General features: G+C 40.9%; 1 protein-coding gene and 1 long non-coding RNA gene across 13 annotated transcripts in view; one reads left to right on the top strand and one right to left on the bottom strand.

Moving 5' to 3' along the window:
• The window catches only part of LOC118024677, a 32,578-nt gene extending 13,096 nt beyond the window's left edge, over positions 1-19,482 (top strand). For 2 of the 7 annotated variants that reach the window (XR_004683168.1, XR_004683167.1), the window contains 4 exons: positions 6,045-6,248; positions 13,137-13,214; positions 15,476-15,598; positions 18,619-18,946. This is a non-coding gene — a long non-coding RNA (uncharacterized LOC118024677). Of the gene's footprint in view, positions 1-4,807; positions 4,828-6,044; positions 6,249-11,117; positions 11,419-12,034; positions 12,495-13,136; positions 13,215-15,475; positions 15,599-18,618; positions 18,947-19,448 lie in introns of those variants that run through there. The other 5 variants (XR_004683170.1, XR_004683166.1, XR_004683171.1 and 2 more) reach the window with 5 other exon arrangements.
• Positions 13-27,861, bottom strand: TUBD1 (tubulin delta 1). Of its 6 annotated transcripts, none has more exons than XM_035026696.1 (9): positions 27,673-27,861; positions 26,578-26,793; positions 23,169-23,316; positions 22,158-22,374; positions 21,040-21,271; positions 13,602-13,766; positions 6,041-6,181; positions 1,889-2,072; positions 13-363 (listed from the first exon to the last, which is right to left on the bottom strand). In XM_035026696.1, the coding sequence occupies exons 2-9, from the start codon at positions 26,747-26,749 to the stop codon at positions 261-263; spliced, it is 1,362 nt and encodes a 453-aa protein (XP_034882587.1). In that variant the 5' UTR covers positions 26,750-26,793; positions 27,673-27,861; the 3' UTR covers positions 13-260. The 6 variants fall into 6 exon arrangements, with proteins under 6 accessions (XP_034882587.1, XP_034882589.1, XP_034882590.1 ...); XM_035026698.1 differs by lacking the exon at positions 27,673-27,861 and adding an exon at positions 27,437-27,647; XM_035026699.1 differs by lacking the exon at positions 13,602-13,766.
• Between the last annotated feature and the right edge of the window lie 78 nt (positions 27,862-27,939).

The following is a 27,939-nucleotide window of genomic DNA, read 5'->3' as shown; positions in this document are numbered from 1 at the left end:
GCTCCCCCTGCTTATGTTCCCTCTCTCGCTGTGTCTCTCTCTGTCAAATAAATAAATAAAATCTTTAAAAAAAAAAAGAAAACATGATGTTCTCGGTTTAAAAGGTTTTCCTCCTTTTCCGTGGTCATAATATGCCAAAGGAAACAGCATTTGACTTTGTTACTTTAACAGGTAGACATTTGAAAACCGTACAGAGAAAGTACTATTGAAAATATTTTAGCCCAAAAATGACTTAAGGTACTTTTTTCCTTTGTTCGAGATTAGAGGTTGCAGTAACTGGCAACAACCTGTTCTAACAATGTGAAACTGTCCAAAAAGTCCTCTTCTTCCATTCCAAATTTTGTGTACTGATGAATATAGGCTCTGGTGAAAGAAACAGCAAATGTAAAATAAAAAATCTCAGGCAAATGAATAACTCTTAAAATCAAACAATAAATAGAACTTTCCTAGCTCATGAATATTTGAGGATGGCAGAATCTCTTAAATGTCTTATATTTGCTTCAATGTTAATTCCAAAGATTAGCAAACTCTGAAAGTTTATGTCAAGCTCCCTGTCTTTTTAGCGTTCAAGAGAGTGACAATAAGAAGCACACAGGAAAAAGAAGCATGTTCAGATATGGTTATCGAACCCAGCACATATTCAACACCCTACAGAGATGACTGGGTTCAATATCAACTCTAAAAAGTGCCTGAGAATTTTTACCTAAGCCTTGAAACTGCAGAAACACATTAATCCAGTTCTAGGAATGAAGTGAAGTGTCCCAGGTATTTTTCAGACATGTAATTTGCACTTATGCCACGTGGTTCTTTGAATATCTCATACCCCCAAATGTTCTGAGGCAGGAGAAATCATGTTAAAAAGAATGCCAAGGACAGACATGGATTAAACTGAGGTAATAAGGGCTGCTGCCATTTAATGGGAATGGGAAGAGAACAATACCAGGAAACGGACAGAGTTCACAGTCCTGGGAGTGGGGGCTTATGGAACGGCCACGTGCAGGATGGGGGGCCCTTGGGAATCCTGACTAATCACAGTAAAGGTCTTGCCCATTGATATGGGAATTTTGCTTTGACATTAAGTAATTGTGGCCGAGGTCAGGAAATCTGATAACACATTTCTTAGTATCAAGCAGATGTTTCTTAGCAGATGGAGTTGAACTTGGAATACTTCTTGCTGAACAAGATCAGAATCTCTTCCATTCTTTCAAGGGTCTTATTTTGGAAAACTATTTTATTGTCCCATCCTTATAATGAAATTTCTACTTTCATTTCATTTAGAAATGACTAGTCAATAACAGCACTATAGTAGGTAATTTTACATGATTATCACATTTAATCCTCACCGCATATCCTCATTGTAGACCCACTGTGCAGCTAAGAAAATGACACCTGAAGTAACATGACCCAGTTTCATACCTACAGTGGTAGCCATGCTTACTCCAGGCTATAGGTTGAATGTTTGTGTTCCCCTGAAATTGGTACATTGAAATCCTAACCCCCAAGATGATGGTATTAGGAGGTGAGGGCTTTGGAAGGTGATTCAGTCACAAGGGTGGAGGAGCCCTCATGAATGGGATTAGTACCCTTTTAAAAGGGGCCCATGAAAGGTTCTTTGCCCCTTCGGCCATTTGAGGACACAAGGAAAAGAAACCACTTTTGAACCAGAAAGTAGGTCTTCATCAGACATCGAATCTGCCAACACCTTCACCTTGGACTTCCTAGTCTCCAGAACTCCTGAGAAATAAATTTTGTTGTTTATAAGATACCCAGTCTGGGCTATTTTTGTTACAGCAAACCAAACAGACTAAAACATTCCAGGTCCTGCCTTGTGTTTTAAGATATTATCTGCCTAAGGTTAGAAAGGTTTGTAGATTTATTTTTTACTTACTTTGAAGCAAACATATTCCACGCTTTGCCCACAATCGTATCAAGTGGTTTTAGTAAGAACTGGCTATTGCTGACCAATGCTGCAGACTTCTCATATTTGCTAAAGGCTCGGTGGGTTTTCCACGCACTGAAAGCATTAATAGGCTCTAACCAAGAAGTATAGAGAGCTGAATCTTTAAATCCTCCTAGAGTAAAACAACACAAGCCATTGTTTACATCATAAATCATTAATTTTGGAAACAAATTAATAAACATATTTTCTTATTCATTTCACCAGAAGTCTCCTTTTGTTTTGCCTTTTAAAACTAGCTTTATGGGTGCCTGGGTGGCTCAGTTGGTTAAACGTCTGCTTTCATCTCAAGTCATGATCCCAGGGTCCTGGGATGAGTCCTGCACGAGGCTCCCTGCTCAGTGGGGAGTCTGCATCTCCCTCTGCCCCTCCCCCTGCTCGTGTGCGCACTCTCTCTCTCACAAAAATAAATAAAAATCTTTAAAACTAGCTTTATATTGCTTTTGCATAGATGATCCATATTCATTGTAAAAAAAATAATTCACACCATTCAGAAAAGTATTACGAAGAAAATTTAATCGATGAAAGACCTAAATGGGGGACAGGAAACCATCAAAATCCTAGAGGAGAACACAGGCAACAACCTCTTTGACCTTGGCCATAGCAACTTTTTTTTTTTTTTTTTAAAGATTTTATTTATTTATTTGAGAGAGAACACATGAGAGGGGATAGGGTCAGAGGACGAAGCAGACTCCCTGCCGAGCAGGGAGCCCGACGCGGGACTCGATCCCGGGACTCCAGGATCATGACCTGAGCCGAAGGCAGTCGCTTAACCAACTGAGCCACCCAGGCGCCCCGGCCATAGCAACTTCTTACTAGATACGTCTCTGGAGGCAAGGGACACAAAAGCAAAAATGGAACTATTGGGATTTTATCAAGACAAAAAGTCTGCACAGCGAAGGAAACAATCAACCAAACTAAAAGGCAACCTTCAGAATGGGAGAAGATATTTGCAAATAACATCTGATAAAGGGTTAACATCCAAAATCTATAAAGAACTAATCAAACTCAACACCCAAAAAACAATTAATCCAGTTAAGAAATGTGCAGAAGACATGAATAGACATTTTTCCAAAGAAGACATCCAGATGGCCAACAGACACATGAAAAGATGCTCAACATCACTCATCATCAGGGAAATACAAATCAAAACTATGATGAGATACCACCTCACACCAGTCAGAATGGTTAAAATTAACAACCCGGGAAATAACAGGTGTTGGTGAGGATGCAGAGAAAGAGGAACCCTCTTAACACTGCTGGTGGGAATGCAAACTGGTGCAGCCACTCTGGAAAACAGTATGGAAGTTCCTCAAAAAGTTAAAAATAGAGCTACCCTCAGACCTAGTAATTGCACTAGTAGGCATTTACCCAAAGGATACAAAAATATTGATTCAAAGGGACACATGCACCCTGATGTTTATAGCAGCATTACCAACAATAGCCAAATTATGGAAGGAACCCAAATGTCCATTGACTGTGAATGGATAAAGAAGTTGTGGTATACAGGGGCGCCTGGGTGGTTCAGTTGGTTGAGTGTCTGACTCTTGATTTCCACTTGGGTCATAATCTTGGGGTCCTGGGATCGAGCCTTGCATCAGGCTCCCCGCTTAGTGGGGAGTATGCTTGAGGATTTCTTTCCCTCTCCCTGTCCCCCTCCCCCAGCTCGTGTTCTCATCTCTCTGAAATAAAGAAATAAAATCTTAAAAAAAAAAAGAAGTTGTGGTATACATATACAATGGAATATTACTTTGCCATAAAACAGAATGAAATCTTGTCATTTCCAACAACATGAATGGAGCTAGAGTGTATTATGCTACATGAAATAAGTCAGTGAGAGAAAGACAAATACCATATGATTTTACTCGTATGTGGAATTTAAGAAACAAAAGGGACAAACATAGGGGAAAAAAGAGAGAGAGGCAAACCATAAAACAGACTCTTAACTACAGAGAACAAACTGGCAGTTGCTGGAGGGGAGGTAGGCGGGGGATGGGCTAAATGGGTGATGGGTATCAAGGAGGGCACCCGTGATGTGCACTGGGTGTTGTGTGTCACTGATGAGTCACTAAATCCGACACCGAAACTAGTATTACACTATATGTTAACTAACTGGAATTTATTTATTTATTTAATTTTTTAAAAATTTTATTTATTTGACAGGGAGAGACACAGCGAGAGAGGGAACACAAGCAGGGGGAGAGGGAGAGGGAGAAACAGGCTTCCCGCCAAGCAGGGAGCCCGATGTGGGGCTCGATCCCAGGACCCCGGGATCATGACTTGAGCCGAAGGCAGACGGTTAATGACTGAGCCACCCAGGCGCCCCAACTAACTGGAATTTAAGTAAAAACTTGAAACAAACAAAAAAAAAGAAAATTTAAAAGTCAACTAACATCTGAAATGTTACCACCCAGAGAAGACCATGAACATTTTGCTGACCTTGTATCTGTAATTTTACAAAAACGCTGTTCCGTAATCTGTTTTCATTCAGTAATATGTTGTGAACCTCTTTTCCATGTCAATAAATATCACTCATAAAGTTTTATTATATGAGTATACCATAATTTATTTAACACATTTCCTACTGTTGAGCATTTAGGTTGTTTCTGCATTTTTTTTTTTAAAGATTTGATTTATTTATTTGACAGAGACCAAGATAGTGAGAGCAGGAACACAAGCCGTGGGAATGGGAGAGGGAGAAGCAGGCTTCCCCCCGAGGAGGGAGCCCGATGTGGGACTCGATCCCAGGACCCTGGGATCATGACCTGAGCTGAAGGCAGACGCTTAATGAGTGAGCCACCCAGGCGCCCTGTTTCTGCATTTCTGTGTGAAAGATATTTCAGTGAATATCTTTGCAAGAACACCTCTCTGTATGTATGTCATTTGCTGTGGATACATTTTTGGAAGTTTGATTACTTTATATATCCTCTTATTAATTCTCTTAATTTAAAATCTACAATGAAGAATATGAAGAAAATGTTCTGAGGTGGGAGAAAGTATACCATTTGACAGACTTGAAATGATCCCTTTTAATTACCACTTTCTTATCAAAGGTGTATTACAGGAACTAGATTATTTGGTTTTCTTTCTTTCTTTTCTTTCTTTCTTTCTTTTTTAAGATTTATTTGTCAGAGAGAGAAAGCACAAGCAGGGGGGTCAGAAGGCAGAGGGAGAAGCAGGCTCCCTGCTGAGCAAGGAGCCCGATGTGGGACTGGTTTTCTTTATATCACAGCTAGAAGCAGCCAATTTGATACTGCTAAAATCATCAAATAAGGAGTACCTGGGTGGCTCAGCTGGTTGGGCATCCAACTCTTGGTTTTGGCTCAGGTCGTGATCTCATGGGTCGTGGGATCAAGGCCCTTTCAGGCTCTGCATTCAGCAGAGTCTGCTTGAGACTCTCTCCCTCTGTCCCTCCCCTCGTTCGCGCATGCACTCTCTCTCTCCAAAATAAATAAATAAATCTCTAAAAAAATAAAACAAAACCACCAAATAAAGATAAGACAAACTTGGAGATTTTCCATAAAAATACAAAGCTGACAGGTTACTGCTCTTCGAACTTCCTGAAAGTTTTGTTAACAAAATGCTTGTCACAGAGACCACTAGTTATGCTACATGCCCTATTCTCCCCTTCTTCTTTAGTAAGAGAACCCCCGAATTTTAACTGTGCTCATGGCCACTCTTGCAGCTAGCTGTAGCACATGAGTCAGCCCCAGTCAAAGGTAATATAAACACTAGTATGGTGTGCAACCCTAGGAGGAGGCGGGCGGCATGCTCATACCTAAGTGATTTGATGGTGAAGCTCAGACAGATGCCTTGGACTACAAGGAGGAAGCTATAAGGTGAGGACAATAAGAACAGCAAGGTTCAGAAGAAGATTAAACCTGTATCTTGTTTCAATCACTTCTATTTTTGGTGTCCGGTCACATACTAACTGATACGATGGTTACATTTTGCTACTCAAACACAAAATTATGATTTTCCTTTCTTTAAAAATAAATTCAGGGACTTCCTTTTAAAAAAAAAATGTGTTACCATGTAGATGTACAAAATGTACATATTAATTGCACCTTAACTTCCACTTACCCAGATCCGCACTGTGCACATCTTTCCCACGAAGGATGACCAAGTTGGCGATGGACATGTTAAAATGAAGCCCCCTGTTGAGAGACGCTTTACCCAGAGTAGGAAGTCCTGGTAAAGGAGGCCGTACCTGCCAATCAATACCTACCAAAGGAAAAGAAGCAAGAGATTTTAAAAAAAGCTCTGAGCAAGAAGAGAAAAACATATTACGGTATGTATATTTTACATAAATTTTTATTTGATAAGTAAAAGTTGCTTTTTCTACTAAATGTTTAAAAATTCTTATCTGGTTGACCTAAAGTGATTCAAACTACTCAATCCTGAGAAAGGCATGAAATATTCTTCAGAGTATTAAAGGATGGTGGTATATGCACACAATGGGTTTCTCCTCACCAGTAAAAAGAAACTACTAATGCACATAACAAACAACAGGGATAAATCTCAAAAGCATTATGCTGAGTGAAACAAGCCTGACTCAAAAAATTACATACTGTAGGATTCCATTTATAGAACATTCTGGAAAAGGCAAAACCAAAGGAATGAAATTCAGATCAGTAGTTGCTAGGGGCTGGAGTGGGGGGCAGAGAGTGCCTACAAAGTATGAAGGAACTTTTCAGGATGGTGGAAACATTCTATCTCAATTGTGGTGGAGGTTACACATTATAGAGGTTTGTCCAAATTCATAGAACCATACACCTAAAAAGGGTGAACCTTACTTTATACACCTGTGGGAACAAACAGAATACATACAAAAATGTTAAGGGATGTAGAAACAAAACAAAAATAGGATTGAAAACTGACCAGTCATGTAGAAATATTAAGAAAATACTTTTTTTAAAAAAGATTTTATTTAGGGGCGCCTGGGTGGCTCAGTTGGTTAAGCGACTGCCTTCGGCTCAGGTCATGATCCTGGAGTCCCGGGATCGAGTCCCACATCGGGCTCCCTGCTCAGCAGAAGTCTGCTTCTCCCTCTGACCCTCCTCCCTCTCATGCTTTCTGTCTCTCATTGTCTCTCTCGCAAATAAATAAAATCTTAAAAAAAAAAAAAAGATTTTATTTATTTATTTGACAGAGAGAGACACAGCGAGAGAGGGAACACAAGCAGGGAGAGTGGGAGAGGGAGAAGCAGGCTTCCCGCTAAGCAGGGAGCCCGATGCAGGGCTCGATCCCAGGACCCCGGGATCATGACCTGAGCTGAAGGCAGACGCTTAACGATGGAGCCACCCAGGTGCCCCAAGAAAACACTCTTAATATATACAATGGAATATTACTCAGCTATCAGAAAGGATGAGTACTTACCATTTACATTGTCATGCATGGAACTGGAGGGTATTATGCTGAGTGAAATAAGTCAAGCAGAGAAAGACAATTATCTTATGGTTTCACTCATATGTGGAATATAAGGAATAGTGCAGAGGATCATAAGGGAAGGGAGGGAAAACTGAAGGGGAAGAAATCAGAGAGGGAGACAAACCATGAGAGACTCTTTAACTATGGGAAACTGAGGGTTGCTGGAGGGAGGCAGGTGAGGGGATGGGGCAACTGGGTGAACGATGGACATTAAGGAGGGCACGTGATATGATGAACACTGGGTGTTATACACAACTGATGAGTTGTTGAACACTACATCTGTAACTAATGATGTACTATGTGTTGGCTAATTGAATTTAAATTAAAAAAAAAGAAAATACTCTTAAAGTATACGTGGGATAGGGATAAAATTCAGCACACAGCAACAGATTGATTTTCAACAAAAACAGAAACACAAGAAACCAAAAATTTTGGCATGCTGAACTCAATAATAAGACAAACAAGCCAATTTAAAAGTCAGAAAGATGTTTGAACAGAATTTCACCGAAGAAGATAAACAAATCTAGCAAGCATATGAAAAGATGCTCAACATCACAGTCCTTAGGAAAACACAAATTGAAACACAAAAAACACAAGGAGACATTACTTAACACCTATTAGAATGGCTATAATCAAAACGACTAACAATGTCAGATGTTGGCAAGGATGTGGAAAAACTGAAACCCTCTTAAACTGTTTGTGGGAATGTAAAATGGTGTAGCCACTTTGGAAAAAGTATAGCAATTTTACAAAACATTAAACACAGACTTATCCTTTGACCCAGCAATGCCACTTATAGGTATATAATCAAGAGACTGGGGGCGCCTGGGTGACTCAGTTGTTAAGTGTCTGCCTTCGGCTCAGGTCATGATCCCAGGGTCCTGGGGTCGAGCCCTACATCAGGCTCCCTGCTCTGCAGGAAGCCTGCTTCTCCCTGTCCCTCTCCCCCTTCTTGTGTTCCCTCTCTGGCTGGGTCTCTCTCTGTCAAATAAATAAATAAAATCTTAAAAAAAAAAAAAGTCATTGTAAATCGCACGTTTGTGAGATAGTCTAAAAAAAAAGAGAGACTGAAAACATATGTCCAAAGACTTTATACAAATGTACGCAGCAGCATTATTCATTTAGACAAAAAGTGAAAACAAGCTAACCATCCATCAACTGTTGGACATCTAAACAAAATGTGGTATATCCATCTAATGCAATGCAAAATCCAACCCAGGAGCAATACAAAAGATTGAACTACTGATATATACTACAACGTGGATGAACCTCAAAGACACGAAGTGAAAAAGGTCAGACACAAAAGACTATATATTGTCTACTTCCATTTATATTATATGTCCAAAAAAGGCAAATCTATAGAGACAGAAAGCACACCAGTGGTTGTTTGGGAGTAGGAATAAAAATGAGAATTGACTGCAAATGAACACAAGGATTTTTTTGAAGTGATGGACATGTTCTACAACTGGCTTGTGATATGGGTGCCTGGGTGGCTCAGAGCATTTGCCTTAGGCTCAGGTCATGACACCAGGGTCCTGGGATTGAGCCCCACATCGGGCTCCCTGCTCAGCAGGGAGCCTGCTTCTCCCTCTCCCTCTGCCTGCCGTTCCCCGCTTGTGCTCTCTCTCTGCCAAATAGATGGAATCTTAAAAAACAAACAAATACAGCTTTTACAGTAGGTCATAAATTTTTAAATATCTTTACTGAGGTGTGATTTATATACCATATGCTTCACCTATGATAAGAGTATAACTCGGTGATGTTTTTAGTAAATTTGCAGAGTTATGCAACCATTATCACAAGCCAGTTTTTTTTTTAAGATTTTGTTTGTTTGTTTATTTATTTATTTATTTATTTATTTGAGAGAGAGAGAGAGCACAAGCAGGGGGAGTGGCAGAGGGAGAGGAAGAAGCAGGGTCCCGCTCAGCAGGAACACTTAACGGACTGAGCCCCCAGGCCCCCCTAAAAGCTGTATTTGTTAGATAATTCATCACTCTATATTACCTAGAAATAAAAGGTAATCAACATTATATAAAAGTTCCAAAAATAAATAAATAAAAGTTTCAAAAAGAATAAAGAAATGAAGCCTTCCAAAGTTAGGCCCTTGAAAAACTAACGTTTTATAAAAAATGAAAAGGGAAAAGTTAAGCAAATAAAATTTAAAATGGGAAGAGAAGTAACAAAAAAGGCATTATCAGAAATAAAAATAAGCCCCAGATGGGTTAAAACTTAAATATTAAACATAAAACTATAAAAATACTGGGGAATACTAAATATTTTATATCTGAGGCAAGGCTCAGAATCTATAAAATAGGAAGATATACGGCTCACATAAAAATGGAAAACCTCCATATGGTGAAAAATACAATACAAAAGACAAAAATGATGGAGAAAAATATTTGCAACCCATGTAACAAAAAAGGATATAAATCCACAATGTTGTATTTCCTTCCATCTAAGACACCATTGATTATAAGAGAAAAAAATGTCAAATTATGTCAATTAAATGATTCATTTAGATCATTAAATTTTATACTTATTGAAAGAGTTCTTTTAGAGTAAATTAGGTTTAGATTTTTAAAAATCGTATCATTCTTGAGCAACCATAAAAAATGTAACAAAATAAATTGGTTAAGGTTTTTCTAAAATGTTTTCACAGTGACTCTCACTTTTTGACTCAGCGTTAATGATGCCAATGTTTTTTCACACATTACTGTCCTCTGTCTCTGCACAGCATTGGTGATACACCATTCTTTAAGGGGATCCATGAAAACCCTAAGTCACTGGCTCTTAAACTAGCTTTGCTATCATGTAGAGAACCATCTATGTTTGACTCCTGATTAAGGAATGTTGCTAAACTTGTCTGTTTAGCATGACGACTGCCTCTTCCCTACCCCAGCATAAAACTAAAGGTTTACATTCTGGAGAGGATATGATTGAGGGTCTCTGGTCTGGAGAGCACAAGGCAGAGTTACGGGTAAGGTACATAATGAAACCAGAGAGATCTAGTAAAACCCAAAAAAACCATGACCCCTCCCCTCCTCTTTCCCCAGATCACTTGGGCTTTGCCTAAACCTTCACAGCAGAATATCCAACCCAGGAGACAGGCAAAGAGAATATCCAGGGTGACAAGTGTCCCCTGGTTGTTGAGGGCAAAAAGTCTCGATTGAAGCAGGGCAGATGGCTTTAGGAGAGGTTTCTTTTTCTTTTTCTTTCTTTTTCTTTCTTTCTTCTTTCTTTCTCTTCCTTTCTTTCCCTCCCTCCCTTCCTTTTAAAAAGATGTATTTATTTTTAGAGAGAGTGTGAGTGAGGGCGGGAGGGGCAAAGGTAAAGAATCTCAAGCAGACTCCCCGCTGCATATATCACTCTGATAAAAATAAAATGAAATAGCGACAGCTGGTGTGCGACTCTTGATCTCGGGTTAGTGAATTTGAGTCCCATGCTGGGTGTAGAGATTACTAAAAATAAATAAATAAATAACCTTAAAAAAAAATAAATGTCACGCTCCTCTGAAATTTTTTTTCATTTTTGGGAAATGAAACTGTGAAGTGATTAAGGAACCCTCCTGGGATGTCCTGGTGAGTTTCTGACGGGGCCTCCCTCACCAGAAGAAGGCACCATTATATGGCAGTTTCTTGGGGGCGTATATATATATATACATATATATATATGAAGATTTTTAAAGCTATTTGTCTCAACCTGTTGACATAAATACATTTATTCATATATACTTATATGAAAATATTTATATGTTCAAAGCTGTATCTATTACTGTGAAAAAATGTTGACACTCAAGATTCTGCATGGGAAAATGACTAAGCAAACTGTGGTTTATTGACCTAAGAGAGCTCAGAGCAGCACGTCTTATACTATACCCTGAGGAACACTGTGTTCCTTGAGATGTTAATAGGTATTACTAGAAAAACAGGTACTGAGGCCAAAAAATTTGGTAAGCATTCCTTTAAGATGTAACATTTCTATTTATCTCCAGATCTCAGGCACTATGATCTACAATCCATAAGGTATCACTGGTACGTAAATGTAGAGGAAATCCATCCGCTTTCATAGTATTGAAACCTGTCATTGTTATTTGTGATAAAATATATGCTGCTCAAATAATCACTAATAGTAGTGATTTCCAGTTAAACATGACAGACTGAACATACCAGTCTACTGTCCCTCTCTCCCAAAATCTCACTAACAAGACAATCACGGACATTTTTAAAAGGCATAAACAAGAAAACAGGGAAGGGAAGAGAAGATCATGGGAACAACACTGGAAGCTGGCAAGCCAATGAACCAGCGGTGGCTGACTTAGCAACCAGAGAAAGCTGATATTTCTGCCCCCAGCAGAGGTCCTGGAAACAGGCCAGGACTTCTGAAAGAGGGGAAAACAAGAGCATTAGTACGCGGAGTGGGGAGAGCCTGAGATGTCCTCACTCCCGGCAGCAGAGGGTGTGCCCCGCTTCGCCCTAGAAGCCGTCTGCTCAGGAAAGGCTAACCCAGGGAGGCTCTGGCCGCCGTGCTGGGCCCTGTGTTCCAGGCTCGGAACATACAACAGGAAACAAAACAGATAGAAGTCTCTGCCCTTCTAAAGCTTACATTCTACTGAGATAATGGAGGATCCACACTAAGGAATTCCAGAATGTTAGAGACAAAGAGGAAATCCTAAAAGATTCAAGAGAGAACAAAACAGGATTAGGAATCAGATTGACGTTGGACTTCACGGCACCACTGGAAGCTGGAAGGTAACAGAACAATGCCTTCAAAATTCTGAGCAAAAATGACTCCCCACCCTCAGATCCTATACCTGAGCAAACTATCAATCAAATGTAAGGGCAGAATAATGACATTTATATAGCTTTAAATTTTTTTTTTTACCTTCCCTGTACTCTTTTTCTTCGGAAGCTCCTGGAGAGTGTGGTCTATCAATATGAGGGAATAAACCAAAAAAAAAAAAAGGCAGATGTGAAATCTCGGAAATCAGATAGAACACAGAATGAGGCAGAGATGTCGGTGCTGGCTGCTCATCAAGCCCGGAGAGCAACCAGGGCAGCAACAAGAGGATGAGGTCTCCAAAAGGGACATTTCCAAGCAGACAGTGAAAGTAAGAGAGTACCTGATGGGTTTGAATATGTGGAGAAGGGATCCATTTTTATGGAAAAATTTAGGGATAGATGAGTGATAGGCACACAGAATACTGACCAAGTAAGTATAATTTTTGTAAAGTAGTCTCTACACCCAGTGTGGGGTTCGAACATGAGTTGCATGCTCTACCGACTGAGCCAGACAAGTAAGTGTCTTATACCCCAAATAAGTGTAATTATCAACCAGAGGAAGAAAAAATTAACTGTACATGAAATAGGATTTAATCTATGTATACAGTACGTGGCTCAACCATAAATAATATCTACCTATCAAGAGTAATATAAACACTGAAAACTAATCTAATTCAAAAGTATGTTGTAACCATAAAATATAAAATAAGTAACAGTATAAGCAAGATACTTAGAAATATGGAGGGGAATTCCAGAAAAAAACAGGTAAAAACATTGAAAGTAGTTTCATTGGGGCAGGGGGGACGTGTAGGACAGGGAACTGCTCTTTTCCTTGTTATAAATTCCTATTGGACAATTACTTGGCTTTAAAAAAAAAACCTGAGATATAACTTACATACAATGCAATGTACGGATATAAGTATACACTTAGATGAGTTTTGACTATCTGATTTTTTTTTTTTTTTTTTTAGGATTCATTAACATTTAATGGACAGGCAGAACATGCCCTACAGAACCTGGATGAATTGAAGAAGGCTTAATATCAGCAGGTTTGACTATTTGATTTTTTAAAAATACGTGCATATATCACTCTGATAAAAATAAAATGAAATAGCGACAGCTGGTGTGCGACTCTTGATCTCGGGTTAGTGAATTTGAGTCCCATGCTGGGTGTAGAGATTACTAAAAATAAATAAATAAATAACCTTAAAAAAAATAAATGTCACGCTCCTCTGAAAATTTTTTTCATTTTTGGGAAATGAAACTGTGAAGTGATTAAGGAACCCTCCTGGGATGTCCTGGTGAGTTTCTGAGGTGGCCTCCCTCACCAGAAGAAGGCACCATTATTTCAACTGGCCAAGCAAGTTTAAATTGAGAATTCCAGTACAGGCACTTTTCCCAGCTTGTGGCCTGCATATTTTTAAAATACCCTTTACCTTCTTCCATTTTTGAATTAGAAATGAGCATCTGTCTCAGATGTTTGAGGAGGCCAGCCCAAGTAAATGTGCTGTATGCCAGTGAGTTCTCAGACATTTGAGGAATGTTACGAATACCCAGCATCTTGAATTCAGGATGGGGAACTAAATTCTCCATTAAGTCTCCTGTAAAGAAAAAAAAAAATCTGAACTAAACTTTTAAATTCCATTACATTTCCATTGGCCCATACACAACTGTGGTTTGATGGTTTTAGGGGCCAAACATGTTTTCTCCTCCAAGACCAGAATTGCTTAAATTTAAAAACGTAAATAGAAAAATAGAATTTCAGGGCGCCTGGGTGGCTCAGATGGTTAAGCGTCTGCCTTCAGCTCAGGTCATGATCCCAGGGTCCTGGGATCGAATCCCGCAAGGGGCTCCCTGCTCGGCGGGGAGCCTGCTTCTCCCTCTGCCTCTCTCTCTCTGTCTCTTATGAATAAATAAATCTTTAAAAAAAAAAAAAAAGAAAAATAGAATTTCAGAGACAATGTCTATTTCAGATTACATATTTTGGCACCTATTTTAGCACGAGTGAGAAAAGACACTTTGCCAAAAAGGAAACAAGAATTTAGAAGCTAAGAAACTGGAAACATGAATGAAATATTTAGCTACACCCCAGGAAAATAAAGTAAGCAAGAGAACGACTATGCTTTTATCATCATTTTATATTCACTAAACATTCCTTTAGAAAATTTTCATAGATCTCTTATTTATTTTACCTAGTTAAATGGTAATCAGAACCTTTAAAATCAAACTCTTCTAGGAAAAAAGACACGATCAGTGATTCCTAAAGACAGGAATATGCCTATCTTTAGAAACTTATATTTGTAATGAAACAGGATTATGGAGAAAGGCTAATTTGTTTTGCATTCAGAGCTGTTTTGTACATTTATAGAAAAAAACTAGAGGAGGGAGAAAAATATATTACTATAACAACATGAAATGTAAATTTTATAACAGTACAAACTCATATCGTATATCCTAAGGAAAAGAACAGATTTTGACAAAAACGTCTACAAAGTGCTGCACAAATTGATCTTATGGCCAATGGAGTTTCCTCTAAACATAAAAATTCTTTTCTGCAAAATACCTAGAGCTGAATTCTATTGCATGGCACAAATAAACAAGTAACAGTCAACGGACATAGCCTGAGCACTAATACATGAATTATTAATTGTCACAGTCTACTTTTCCCTCCAGCCTTCTTGTTCACCCACTCTCATTTTAACCATTCTGGGACCCATTGAGACCCTATTTTGGACTGAAGGTTTGTTCCCCCCTCAAATTCATATACTGAAATCCTAACCCCCGAGGTGATGGTATGGTAAGGGTGGAGCCCTCCTGAATGGGATTAGTGTCCTTATAAAAGGGGCCCTACCGAGCTCTCTAGCCCTTCCTGCCGTGTGAGGACATGGTGAGAAGGCAATCTGAGAACCAGGAAGCAGGCCCTGACCAGACTCTACCACTGCTGCCTCGATTTTGGGACTTCCCAGACTCCAGAACCACGAGAAATCAATTTCTGTTGTTTATAAGTCACCTAGTATACAGCACTTTTGTTATAGCAGCCTATGGAATAAGACTAACTAACCCACGGACTTTGACTTCTCAGTCCATTAGTCTTCCCCTTGCTTCACTTCTCTCCAAACCCAGCTACTTGCCCTTTTCTCTTCATCAGATCTTTCTAGTGAAAACCCAGTCTTGGACCAGCCTCTATCCTCACGTTCTCTGTGCCTGTCAGAGCACAGCTTTAGCAAGTTGCCCCATCTCACGGATGGGACCCCTCAGAATTTAGATGCCAAACACTGCTGCCCACTAACACTGATGCTTTGTTGTAAAGGTGCCATCTCCTCAAACACCTGAGTGGAGCCATGTGGATATCCGAGGTCATCTAGTGCAGAGACTCTGGAGCACGGCAGACATACCTGAGAAACGGCATGGAGGCCAATGTGGCTGGAAGAGAGTGAGTAGCAGGATATAAGATCAACAAAGCAGTGGGAAACCAGACAGAGCAAAGCCTTACATATGACTCCAAGGACTTTGGGTTTAACTCTGGGTGAGACGGGAAACCTCTTGAAGGTTCTGAGTAGGAGAGTAACAGGATCTAACAGGATTTAACCTTTTAGACAAAGTCAGGGTTCTGGCTGCTATACTTAAGGAAAGACTGTGGGTTGGCAAAGGTTTTTGTTTTATTTTTTTTAATTTTTTTTTTTAGATTTTTTTTATTTATTTGAAGGAGAGAGACAGAGATAGTGAGATAGAGAGCACAAGTGGGGAGGAGAGGGAGAAGCAGGCTCCCCACAGAGCAGAGAGCCCGATGTGGGACTCGATCCCAGGACCCTGGGATCATGACCTGAGCCGAAGGCAGATACTTAACCGACTGAGCCACCCAGGTGCCCGTTTTTTGTTTTTTTTTTTTAAATATTTTATTTATTTATTTGATAGAGACACAGCGAGAGCAGGAACACAAGCAGGGAGAGTGAGAGAGGGAGAAGCAGGCTTCCTGCTGAGCAGGGAGCCCGATGCGGGGCTCAATCCCAGGACCCTGGGATCATGACCTGAGCCGAAGGCAGACGCTCAATGACTGGGCCACCTAGGTGCCCCTGGGTTGGCAAAGGTTGAAGTGGGAAGACCAGGTTAGCTGCCCTCCAGCCAACTCCTTACATGACATTTCCATTAGATATGGCAAAGGCACCTCACACTCAACACGTCTAAGACCCACCTCTTTCCTTGCCCTGTACTGTGCCCCACAAACCACATCCTTTTTCAGCGTCCCCAGCGCTAGTGAACAGCACTACAATTTATACTGATATGCAAATCAGGGCCACACGAATTCTGCTCTACACCTCCCTTTATGTCATTTTCCAGATCCAATCCATCACCTAGTCCTGTGCACTTTACCCCACCCCCAATTGCTTTCAAATCCATCCTTGTTAGCTCCATTTATTTAGTCCCCTTTAGCAAGGACCTATTATATGAGAGGCACTGTTCTGAGGACAGGGGACATGGTGGTGAGCAAGGCCTTGCCTTCACAGAGCCTCTATTCTAGTGGTTAGAAACAAAGAATAAAAATGGTAATAAGTGAACAAAAACAACGTCAGAGAGTGGTAAGTGCTGGGAAGGGAACAAATGGGATGATATTATAGACACTCACTCCTCAAATAGGATCATCATGGAAGGCCATTTTAAGGAGGTAATAGCGACCTGAGACTGGGAAGATGAATGGGAAATGGCCAGGAGAATATTCCTGATAGAGGGAGTAGGAAGTTGATGAGGACAGCAAGAACAGACCTCCTGGTGAGAATGAGCTGGGCTGTATGATGAGTAAAGAGGCCCCTGAGGCTGTGCCCCTGAACGGAGAGAATGGCAGGAAAGAAGGGAACCTAGAAGACAGAAGCTGGATCACATACAATTGAGGCAATGGTAGACTTCACTGTAAGAAAGCTGGACCTAAGATTTTAGAATTTTTTTTTTTTTCCCCTGTAGGCTCCATGCAGCCCTAGACCTAAGATTTTAAAACTGAGCAACTGAGGGAGTGAGAAAGAAACAAGCTTCTGGGAGAAAGCTCTCTGTTTCTGACACATTATGTTTGGGATGTCCATGAAATGTATACATACAGATGTCATACAGGAAGGCTGCTGGATATAGAAATCTGGAGCTAAGGGAATTGGTCGGAGTTGGAGATAAACCAGCAGGCTGGAGAATACAGATGGTGTTTAGAGCCATGAAAGTGGGCCAGTTATCAGGGAGAGGGTCCAAGACCAGCATTTAGAGCTTGGGAAAAGGAAGAGGAGCCAAAAGAAGAGAAAAGAAGGAAATAAAAGAAGTAGTCACTGAGATAGAAGGAAAATCAGGAGAGGGCTGTCACAAAAGACAAAGAGAAGATTTGGAAGACCAAAGGTCAGCCATGCCAAATTCTACTGACAGGTTGATAGAAACGAGGACAGCAAAGGGTCCACTGAATTTGGCAATGTGGACATACTTGTGACTTGTAAAAAGCAATTTCAGAAAAGTGGGGGTTGAAGAAACTAGAGCAGAGTGGGCTGAAGAGTAAAGAGATGAAGAGGAGAGGACAACAAGGGCAGACACCCTTGCGTTGTTCTAAAGAATAACAGAGAAATGGGTTCAGTCACTAGAGGTGAGGTCAAAGGAGGGTATTTTCAGTGTGAGAGATGCCAGAGAGTTGTTAATGGCAGTAATCCAGGAAAGACGCATGGAGGACAAGAGATGAGTGACGAATTAAGTCCCTGAAAAGGGAGAGGGATTGAGACCCAGAAGCCAAGCGAGAGATCAGCCTTTGATAGGAGCAGGACACTTCTCCTACTGTTAACACCAGGTGAAGTGCAAAGGTGAGTCTAGACAGTACAGTAAGGTTTGCAAACGTGGTGGGGAGTCGAGAGAGCTCCTGTGTGACTAAGTGCCTTTATTTTCTCAGTGAGGTCCAGTGAGGAATCACTAGACAAGCCTGCAGACTCAACCTCTAATCAGCTATCCACAGGCAGTCCAGTGGATTTTTCAATAATCTGCTTAAAATTGTTTAGCAGTTTTCCCCTTTTCTTTGGGTGATGAGGAAGGCCTCTAAATGGCTTACAAGGACCTGCAAGTCCTGCCCCTGCTCACCACGTTAGCCTCAGGTTTCAGGCACCCCCTACCCCATTCTCTGCACTCCAGTGCCACTGGATTTCTCTCTTTTGATGTGCCACGCTTCCTTCTGCTGCAAGGCCTTTGCTCGTGCTATTCCCTCTGCACATGCTACTATCTCCTCCCTCCCTTGGCTAAGTCATGTCCGAGTCCTTATCCAGCTCTCAGCTCAAGTGTTATTTCCTTGAGCAGCCCTCTCTGCCCCTGTAGCCTAAGTCTGATCTCTTCATGACACATTCTCCTGAAACTGTACTTCGTTCCTTCAGAGCACTTCACTCAGTTTTTAATTATATGTTCTTGGTGTAATTTATTTGTTTAATGTCTCTCCTTCCCATTTCACAGTGAACCCAATGTCTGCATTGGCTCCCACTGGATCCCCAACATTTAGCATAGTGACTGGCACATAGTAGGAAGTCAATAAATATTGGTTGAGTGAACAGATGTGCAACATGGTAAGTACTATGACATACAGAGAAATTAACAAGATACAGGTCTCCAAGGAAGCTGCAAATGAGTGGGACTACATAATATGCACATGACAGAATCCCTTTCTAAGGAAATGCATGGTGTTAGTGACAGTGGTAACATCTGGGAAAGGGTGAGAAGGACACTAACTTTTGATTGCATACTCTTTTGCACTCTTTGTTTTTTGTTTTGTTTTTTTTTTACAGATTTTATTTATTTGACAGAGAGAGAGAGAGCACAAGTAGGCAGAGCGGCAGGCAGATGGGGAGGGAGAAGCAGACTCCCCACTGAGCAAGGAGCCTGATGCAGGGCTTGATCCCAGGACCCTGGGATCATGACCTGAACTGAAGGCAGATGCTCAATGACTGAGCCACCCAGGCAGCCCCCCTTTTGCACTCTTTGAATAGGGGTGTGTGTGTGTGCTACTTTTATTTTTTTAATTTTAATTTTTAAATTTTTTTTAGAAGATTTTATACATTCATTTGAGAGAGAGAGCATGAACAAGAGAGCACAAGCAGGGAGAGCAGCAGAGGGAGAGGGAGAAGCAGACTCCCTGCTGATCAGGGAGCCCGATGCAGGGCTCGATCCCAGGACCCTGAGATCATGACCCGAGCTGAAGGCAGATGCTCAACCGACTGAGCCACCCAAGCCCCCGTGTTACTTTTAAAGTTGTTTTTTTTTTAAGATTTTATTTATTTATTTGTCAGAGGAGAGAGAGCGCACAAGCAGGGGGAGCATCAGGCAAAAGGAGAAGCAGGCTCCCTGCTGAGCAAGGAGCCTGATGTGGGACTCGATCCTAGCACCCTGGGATCATGACCTGAGCCGAAGGCATACACTTAACCAACTGAGCCACCCAGACTTCCCTACCTGTTACTTTTAAAGGTAAGCAAACACACTTAAAGAAATAATAAAGCTAAAAAATATTAGGTGACATAAAAGAGATATAGAGAATGCCTTAAAGTTTAGAGAAAAGAGGGCTATTTTACATAAAGGCCTCAGTAGGAAAGCTTTATAGAAAAATTATCACTTGAATTGGACACTGAAGGATGAGTTAAGGTTTCAACAGAGGTGAAGAAGGGAGGGAGGAAGCAATTACTAAGGAGAAGGAACAATGAGCAAAGGGATCAGGGCTGGAAAGTACCAGACTGAAGGAAGACAGTGGAGATAGGATAAAAAGTAGGTAGGGATCCATGCAGAGGAGGCAGGAGGTAATGAAGCTAGAAAGTTAGGGTTCAGGGCATAATGTGGAGGCCAGGATAAGGAATTCTGACAAATGTGGCCACAGGATGAACAGGAGAGTACAAGAATTAGACCTGTGCATTGGGGAGGCTCTTTTGCAGTCACTGTGCAAGATGGACTGCAGGCGGAAGAGGCAGGAAACAGGAAGGAATCCAGGGTTAGGACCACCTTAAGACAGGAATGTCAACTTGATGTAAGCTCTGTTTTTATGAGAAAGAGAGAGAGAGAGAGAGGGAGGGAGGGAGGGAGGGAGGGGAGGGGGAGAGAAAGAATAGAAAGAGGCTAGTTTACTTTGTATTTAGAGACAGTATGCAGTATTAGTTGAGAGATATTGACACCCTGAACCAATGTCAGACAGACAGGGAAGGAGGGGGAAGAATGCAGGCAGACGGCAGAGATGGCACCAACAGGTCTGAACATACTGATTAGATATGAGGACCGTGGGAGAAATCCAGGTGTTAGAAATTAAGGAAGAGGGAGCTGGAGAGAGAGGGAAGGAGAAAAAGATGGATCTAGTCAGAATAATCTAAATTTAAAGAAGCAGAAGACAATTAAGAAAATTGGGATAGGCGACTATTTGGGAAGGAGATTAGGACTGAGGAGGGTATAGATTATGGAGTTATTTGCATCTAGATGGTTTGAATTGATAAGGCACCACTTGACAAGCTGAAAAAAGAATGATGGGTTTCTTTATGGGGTGATGAGAATGATGGTTGTACAACTTTGTGAATACACTAAAAATGGAATCGTATACTTTAAATGAGTGAATTGTATGGTATGTGAGTTACATGTCAAAGTTGCTGTTAAAAAAAAAAAAAGAAGAAGAAGAGAAAGGATCCTGAAGAATGGAGTCAATGGGTATCACAACTCTTCAGAAATTTAGTAACTTCTCAAAACTTCAGTAAGACAGCTGGAGAGTGAGGTAGCTCTTTAGGAGGTTTTTGAGAGGAGGGAAACCTGAGTGTATCCTCAGACAGAGAGGAAGAGCCAGTGGGGAGTAACTTTGAGGCTTTCAGAACATAAGACTTCCCCACAAATTACATAAGAGAGGACAAATACCTAATGGATTTCTTCTGTAGTGACATGAGCCTTCCACAGAATACGTAGGCTGGAACACGCTTCCCAACTGATGTGCAAGGACTTGGTTTATATTGCTAAAGGAGATCTGCTTGATGTTCATCAGTTTCGCACAGATCTTATGAAGAGCATCATTTTCATGAACAAGGAGGGCATCTGAAGATCGGTACAAGTGAGAAAGAGTCAAAATGGAGTTGTAGTTCTGGACAATAACCTGGAGAGGAAAAGTGAGAAAAAAAAAAAGGCAAGGGAAAAGAGTGGTTAAGAGGATAGATTTGAAGGGCATCCTGCCTGGATTCAAATCCCAGCTCTGTCACTTTCTAGATCTATGATCTTGGACAAGTTATGTAATCTCTCCAAGCCTCCGTTTTCTCACTTGTACAGCCGGGACAGTATTTATACCAGCTCCTGGAGTTGTAAGGATTAATGACAGAATGCAAGTAAAGCACTTAGAACAGTGTCCTGCTGTTTGTAAGGGCTCAAAAAACAGTGATTACTACTATCACACTTTCTTCCTATAGCATTTCCTACAGTGACTTAACTCATCTCCATTTTATTATTTCTCTTACAAGGCTGATCAACAGGAAATTGATCTATATAGACATTTCCTCTCAATGGAAAGAAAGGAAAATTCTTTGAAGGTTGGCAATGGCATGATGAATCCCAACATGAGGTCAAGGTCCCTCCTTTACATACTATAGCCACAGGGACTAATCCAGGAATGGGTTCCTGAGAGAAGATGCACAATTGTCTCCTTTGGAATTTTTTAAAACAAGGACACCTCATTCGTTTAGAAAAGTTTAAGCAAAGTTAAATGAGTTGTTCACAGAAGTACTATATTATATAATGAATGACTCCTGATGTAGTGACTTGACATTTCCAAAGAAAGGGTGAGATCAATCTTTTACCTATATTTATTTCACTTCAAAGAATACAAAATACAAAATTTTCCTTTTCTTTTTTTTAAGGTTTATTTAAGTAATCTCTACACCCCATGTGGGGCTTGAACTTAAAACCCTGAGATCAAGAGTCACATCTTTTCCAACCGAGCCAGCCAGGCGCCCCCAAAATATAAAAATTTTCAGTTAATATGTTCATACCTCACCAGTTCCATAAGGCCATATAATCTGATTCATTTTCAAAGAGTTTGAGTACTGATCTTGTAAATTCTGTGTAACAAAGGCTCCTAGCCCTGATCCTGTGCCCCCAGCCATACTCATTATAATGAAAAAACCACTCAAAGAGTCACATTTCTCCACTTCCTTCTGGATTAGGTTCATTATAGATTCTTCATGCCTGGGTCCATGAACAGAGTAACTATGCAACACAAAAGAAACAAATACAAACACCTTTCAATTTATTCAGAAAGAGGCAAGACAGGAAGATATAGGATAGGGAAGGTTTTTTAAAACCCATGGACGTGAACTAGCTCTCATGAAAGGTACAAGTGCCCTGACTGATAAAATTTAAAATACACACGTTAAATATATTGAACAGGTGAATAGGACTGTGGGGAGAGTGAATTTACTGGGTACAGAAAATTCTCTTTTATAGGCCATTCCTGTAGCTGAAGACTTCAGTTACCAGGTAGTTCTGCAAGCTTATGGTACAAAATAATATTCAATATTCATAATAATACTCCTAAAGCAGTAGTTCTCAAACTTTGCTGCACATTAGAATTACCGAGGGAAGCTTTATAAAAATCCCAATACCTGGGCTTCATCCTAAACCAATTAAATCAGAATTTCTGAAGTAAGACCCAGGCATCAGAATTTTCCAAAGAACCCTAGGATATACTACTGCCTTGTTTTGTTCCCTATTAGCTGGAATACCTGCCAGATAAAGATATTGTTTTGATAATAAGTTAGTTGGTGGAACAACAGTGATGAAGTGGAAAACCCTGCAGCAAGAGATCCTTGGTTTTATCATTACCTGGACCTGAAGCACAGACATACATGAGATAGAATGAAGAGTTTCTTCCAAGTGAAGTCACTCTCTAAATTTTAAAATAGCAATTTCTAGATTATGTGCTTGGTATATCAACTATGCAGCTGTAACTATGCCGTCCAGGTAGCTGTATCTAAACCGAAATCATGAGGAATTACTCTTACCCATATGCCCAGTTGTTTCCAGAACCTTGTTTTTGACAGAAGCATGAATGCTGGCCATATTTCCATCGGCCAGACTGGGCAGCCTTTGATAGTGTTTGACTGGTAACTTTAGGTTCCATATCAACAAGTACAGCCCGGGCAACTGGAACTAGAGGTAGCAAAAAGACCAAAAGAAAAATATTTCATATGTCTTATTTGGATTATTTCAGAGCACAAATTTCTAGGTCCAAAAAAAAAAAAAGTCCAAAGGTTAAGGATAGAAAGATCTGTCATACTGCTTAGAAATTAAGGTGGGCAGCAGCAGGTATATACAGATGGTTCATAATGCCTAGCATTCTACTAAGTAGAATGAATCAGTATGGGCTAAAATGATCCCTGGGTCAGGTCTACAAATATCTGTTGAGAGCTCACAATGTGCCAAGCACTGTGCTGGGAACACAGAGATGAAGACAACATCAATCTAGCCCTAGAAGCAGTAGTGCAAGAGATAAAACTTAATCGCAGTATGATGTGGTACGACCCAAAGCAGGCCGGGCTCAGACCTTGGAAGTCCTGGTATGGAGTGCTAAAAAGCTTAAAAATTTATCTATAAGATAACGTGAAACTACTGAAAATGTTTAAGCAAGTGAGGAATTGTCAGTTGGCTTTTATTTTTAACTAATTAATTTTTTTTTTTTTAAAGATTTTATTTATTTATTTGACAGAGAAAGACACAGCGAGAGAGGGAACACAAACGGGGAGCGGGAGAGGGAGAAGCAGACTCCCCGCCGAGCAGGGAGCCCGATGCGGGACTCGATCCAGGGACTCCAGGATCATGACCTGAGCCGAAGGCAGTCGCTTAACCAACTGAGCCACCCAGGTGCCCCTAACTAATTAATTTTTAAAGATTTTATTTATCTATTTGTCAGAGAGAGAGAGCAAGCAAGCGAGAGTACAAGCAGGGGGAGCGGCAGGCAGAGGGAGAAGCAGGCTCCCTGCTGAGCACGGAGCCCGATGCAGTATTTGATCCGAGGACCCTGGGATCATGACCTGAGCCGAAGGCAGACGCTTAATGACTGGGTCACCCAAGCATCCCTTCAATTTATTTTTTAAGTAATCTCTACACCCAATGTGGGGCTTGAATTCACAACCCTGAGATCAAGAGTCACACGCTCTACCGACTGAGCTAGCCAGGGGCCCCATCAGATGACTTTTTAAATACAGCAGTGTGGAAGGTAGATATGATAGACACAAGAGTCAAGGCAGGGAAACTAGAAGGAATGTCTTGAAACAATTCAGGTGAGAGAGGACAAGAGCCAGAACTAAGCCAATGGCAGTGAAGATGGAAAGGGGAGAAGAGATATGTAGGAGGTAAATTAAGCAGCAGATGATTGTTTGATGGTATGTGGGCAGTAAGAGCCCAAGTTCTAAAGGAAAAATAATGAATGCCCTAGGGTATGGAGATGTTGAATTTGAGGTACACATGGAGATGCAGGTGGAGATGTCCACTAATCAGTCTGCAGCTCTGAAGAGAGGCTAGGCTGCAGATTTGAGAATCACTAGTGTCAAAGAAGTTGCAAATTACAAGAGTAACTGAAATTGCCCAGAGAGAACTCTACCAGTGAGGACAGAGGAGAGAGAGTCTGAGATGCAACCACTGGAAAAGAAAAATTCAGAGACTGAGGAGGAGTTTTAAAGAGGGAGTTTAAGGGCGCCTAGGTGGCTCAGTTGGTTGAGCGACTGCCTTCGGCTCAGGTCCTGGGATCGAGTCCCACATCAGGCTCCCCCTGCTCTGTGGGGAGCCTGCTTCTCCCTCTCCCTCTGCTGCTCCCCCTGCTTGTGTGCTCTCTCTCTGTGTCAAATAAATAAAATCTTTAAAAATAAATAAATAAATAAATAAGGAGTTTTATAGTTAATGTTATAAAATCCAGGACAGAAGTTAAGTGAACTGAGAAAAGAGAAACAGTCACTGAATCTAGGAGATTACTAGGAACTTTTTTTTTTTTTTTAAGAGAGGGAGGAGGGGAAAGGCAGAGGGAGAGGGAGAGAGAATCTTAAGCAGGCTCCACACCCAGCATCCAGCCCGATGCGGGGCTCGATCTCACAACCCTGAGCTGAAATCAAGAGTTGGATGCTTGGGGTGCCTGGGTGGGAAGCCTGCTTCTCCCTCTTCCACTCCTCCTGCTTGTGTTCCCTTTCTCACTGTGTCTCGCTCTGTCAAATAAATAAAATCTTAAAAAAAAAAAAAAGTTGGACACTTAACCGACTGAGCCACCCAGGTTCCCCACTAGGAACTTTTATTTTTTATTTTCTATTTTTATTTTTTTTAAAGATTTTATTTATTTATTTGAGACAGAGAGAATGAGAGACAGAGAGCATGAGAGGGAGGAGGGTCAGAGGGAGAAGCAGACTCCCTGCCGAGCAGGGAGCCCGATGCGGGACTCGATCCCGGGACTCCAGGATCATGACCTGAGCCAAAGGCAGTCGCTTAACCAACTAAGCCACCCAGGTGCCCAGAACTTTTTTTTAATTAACATATAATGTACTATTGGTTTCAGAGGTACAGGTCTGTGATTCATCAGTCTTATATAATACCCCATGCTCATTACATCACATGCCCTCCTCAATGTCCATCACCCAGTTACCCCATCCCTCCACTCCCCTAGGAACTTTTCTTTGAGCACTTCAGTAGTGGTGTAGGGCTTAAAGCAGGACTGTAGTTGGTTTGAGAATCTTAGATGAGAAGGTAGAGAGATAAGAAGGAAAAGAAAAGCTTGGGGTGCCTGGCTGGCTCAGTCGGTAGAGTATGTGACTCTTGATCTTGGGGTTGTGAGTTCAAGCTCCATATTGCGGGTAGAGTTTACTTAAAAAAAATTGCAACGCTTATTCCAAATTCCAAATCTCTGTACTCTATACCACCCCACAGTGCCTATATACAAAATGGAATAAAATTTTTTTCTTAAAAGATTTTATTTATTTGACAGAGAGAGAGAGCACAAGCAGGGGGAGCAGCAGGCAGAGGGAGAGGGAGAAGCAGGTTCCCTGCTGACCTGGGAGCCCGATGCGGGGCTCGATCCCAGGACCCTGGGATCATGACCTGACCTGAAGGCAGATGCTTAACCGACTGAGCCACCCAGGCGCCCCAGGGAATAAACCTTTAAAAAACAAAAGAAAAGAAAAGAAAAAAAAGCTGTAGTTGTATGTTGTTTGGTTGGTTGGTTTTAGGTTGGTGAGATCTGAGCATGCTCATATGCTGACAGGAAGTTGCCAGTGGAGAGGCAAAGGTTGTTAACACAGAAACAAAGGGCTGAGAGCAAAGTCATTCCCTAGAAAGATGGGAAGAGATGGGGTTCAGACACCATGTGGATTGAGGACCTGGCCTTGAAGAGGTGTCAGATAAAGGAGAGGAATACAGATGGATCACACATACCTCCATTTTCCTCCTCACTGAAGAATCTTTCTTTGCAAGATGCTTGATATGCCTCATTCTCTCTTTTAGAGCAGAGTCCCTGGGGACAGTGTGAGTCAGTATATAGAGCATCAAATACTTCAAAACCAATCTGATTACCACACTGACCAAGTTGCACTGTTACTATTGACATGCTGAGATGCAAACTAGGCCTATTCCCTCAAAAAAGTGAGCAACCTGTAATAGAAAAATATAGGCTTTGAGAACCACTACAGTACCAATGAACAAGGAACAAATAAAATGTCAGATGTACATCAATAAAAAACATAATTTAAAAATGCCATATATATGGTGTTGTAGATGAAATAGCTATGTTGTCTAAGGAGCTAATCATTCAAGGAAGTTGTTTTCTTTCTCTACATATTTTTGGGATTTGGAATTTGCTGTACCCAAATGCATTCATAGACAGCTCCATAGTGTCTGAAATCTGATTTGTATTCACTGTGTCCCTAAGCATGCATTTAAAACAAAACAAAACAAAACAAAATGAATGCTATTTGAAGGAATTCCTAGTACATACTTTATACTACAGGGACACACAGAACACAGAAGTTAGCTCAACAACTGTACCTTTAATTAACATTAATTTTCTCTCTTCTAACTAATGACTTTCTCTCTACCGATCACTTTCTGGCCTGGTAACTACAATAACACAAGAAAGACTTCTGTTTAGACAGCAAGGAAGACAAAGCTTGGAAAGAGAGGACTAGATGAAATAGGAGAGCAAGTCTTCACTATTTTTAACAATGAAAAGAGACAATTTTTGGTAAAGACCTCACACCAGGTCTTCGCAGCACTGGAAAGAGCAGACTGTACTTACAATGTTCAAACAACCCTGCAAATTAAATTCTCATTTAATAGATAAGGAAACTGAGACTCTGAAAGGTTATGTACTTACAATGTTCAAACAACCCTGCAAATTAAATCCTCATTTAATAAGGAAACTGAGACTCTGAAAGGTTATGTGACTTTCGCAAAGCCACCGAAATAGAATAGCAAAACCAAGTTTCTCCCTATCCCTACCAGTCCCAGGAGCTCCCCACAAACCCCACTCACTCGCAGACCCAGAACCAGCCGTTTCCGTCCCGTTCAAACTTCAGAGGGCCAACCCCCTCATTATGCGCATGCTCACTTTCGATTTTAAAAAAAGGCTACGGAGAACGAGTTGCGCATGTTCACAAACGAAGAATTTTGTTGTGTGTGTGTGTTTTTTCCCCCTCTATTCAGAAAGGTTAATTACGCATGTTCAATTTCAATTTATCAACTTCAGACAAGGTACGCATGCTCATTGTCCACCAAAAGCTTTAGCCGAGAATGCGCACG

Source organism: Mirounga leonina, unplaced genomic scaffold, assembly GCF_011800145.1.
Source record: "Mirounga leonina isolate KUSES-001 unplaced genomic scaffold, KU_Mleo_1.0 Mir_200, whole genome shotgun sequence".
NCBI lineage: Eukaryota > Metazoa > Chordata > Mammalia > Carnivora > Phocidae > Mirounga > Mirounga leonina.
Note: the sequence above shows the minus strand (reverse complement) of the source record. Positions and strands in the feature narration are given on the sequence as shown.

Bases quoted from the DNA above. Each gene is read 5' to 3' on its own strand.
- TUBD1 (XM_035026696.1), bottom strand. From the start codon at position 26,749: ATGTCAATAGTAACAGTGCAACTTGGTCAGTGTGGTAATCAGATTGGT. The intron at 22,375-23,168 runs GTAAGAGTAATT...TGTGTTGCATAG, and splicing joins GGAAACAACTGGGCATATGG to TTACTCTGTTCATGGACCCA. The intron at 21,272-22,157 runs GTATGAACATAT...TTTCCTCTCCAG, and splicing joins GGCCTTATGGAACTGGTGAG to GTTATTGTCCAGAACTACAA.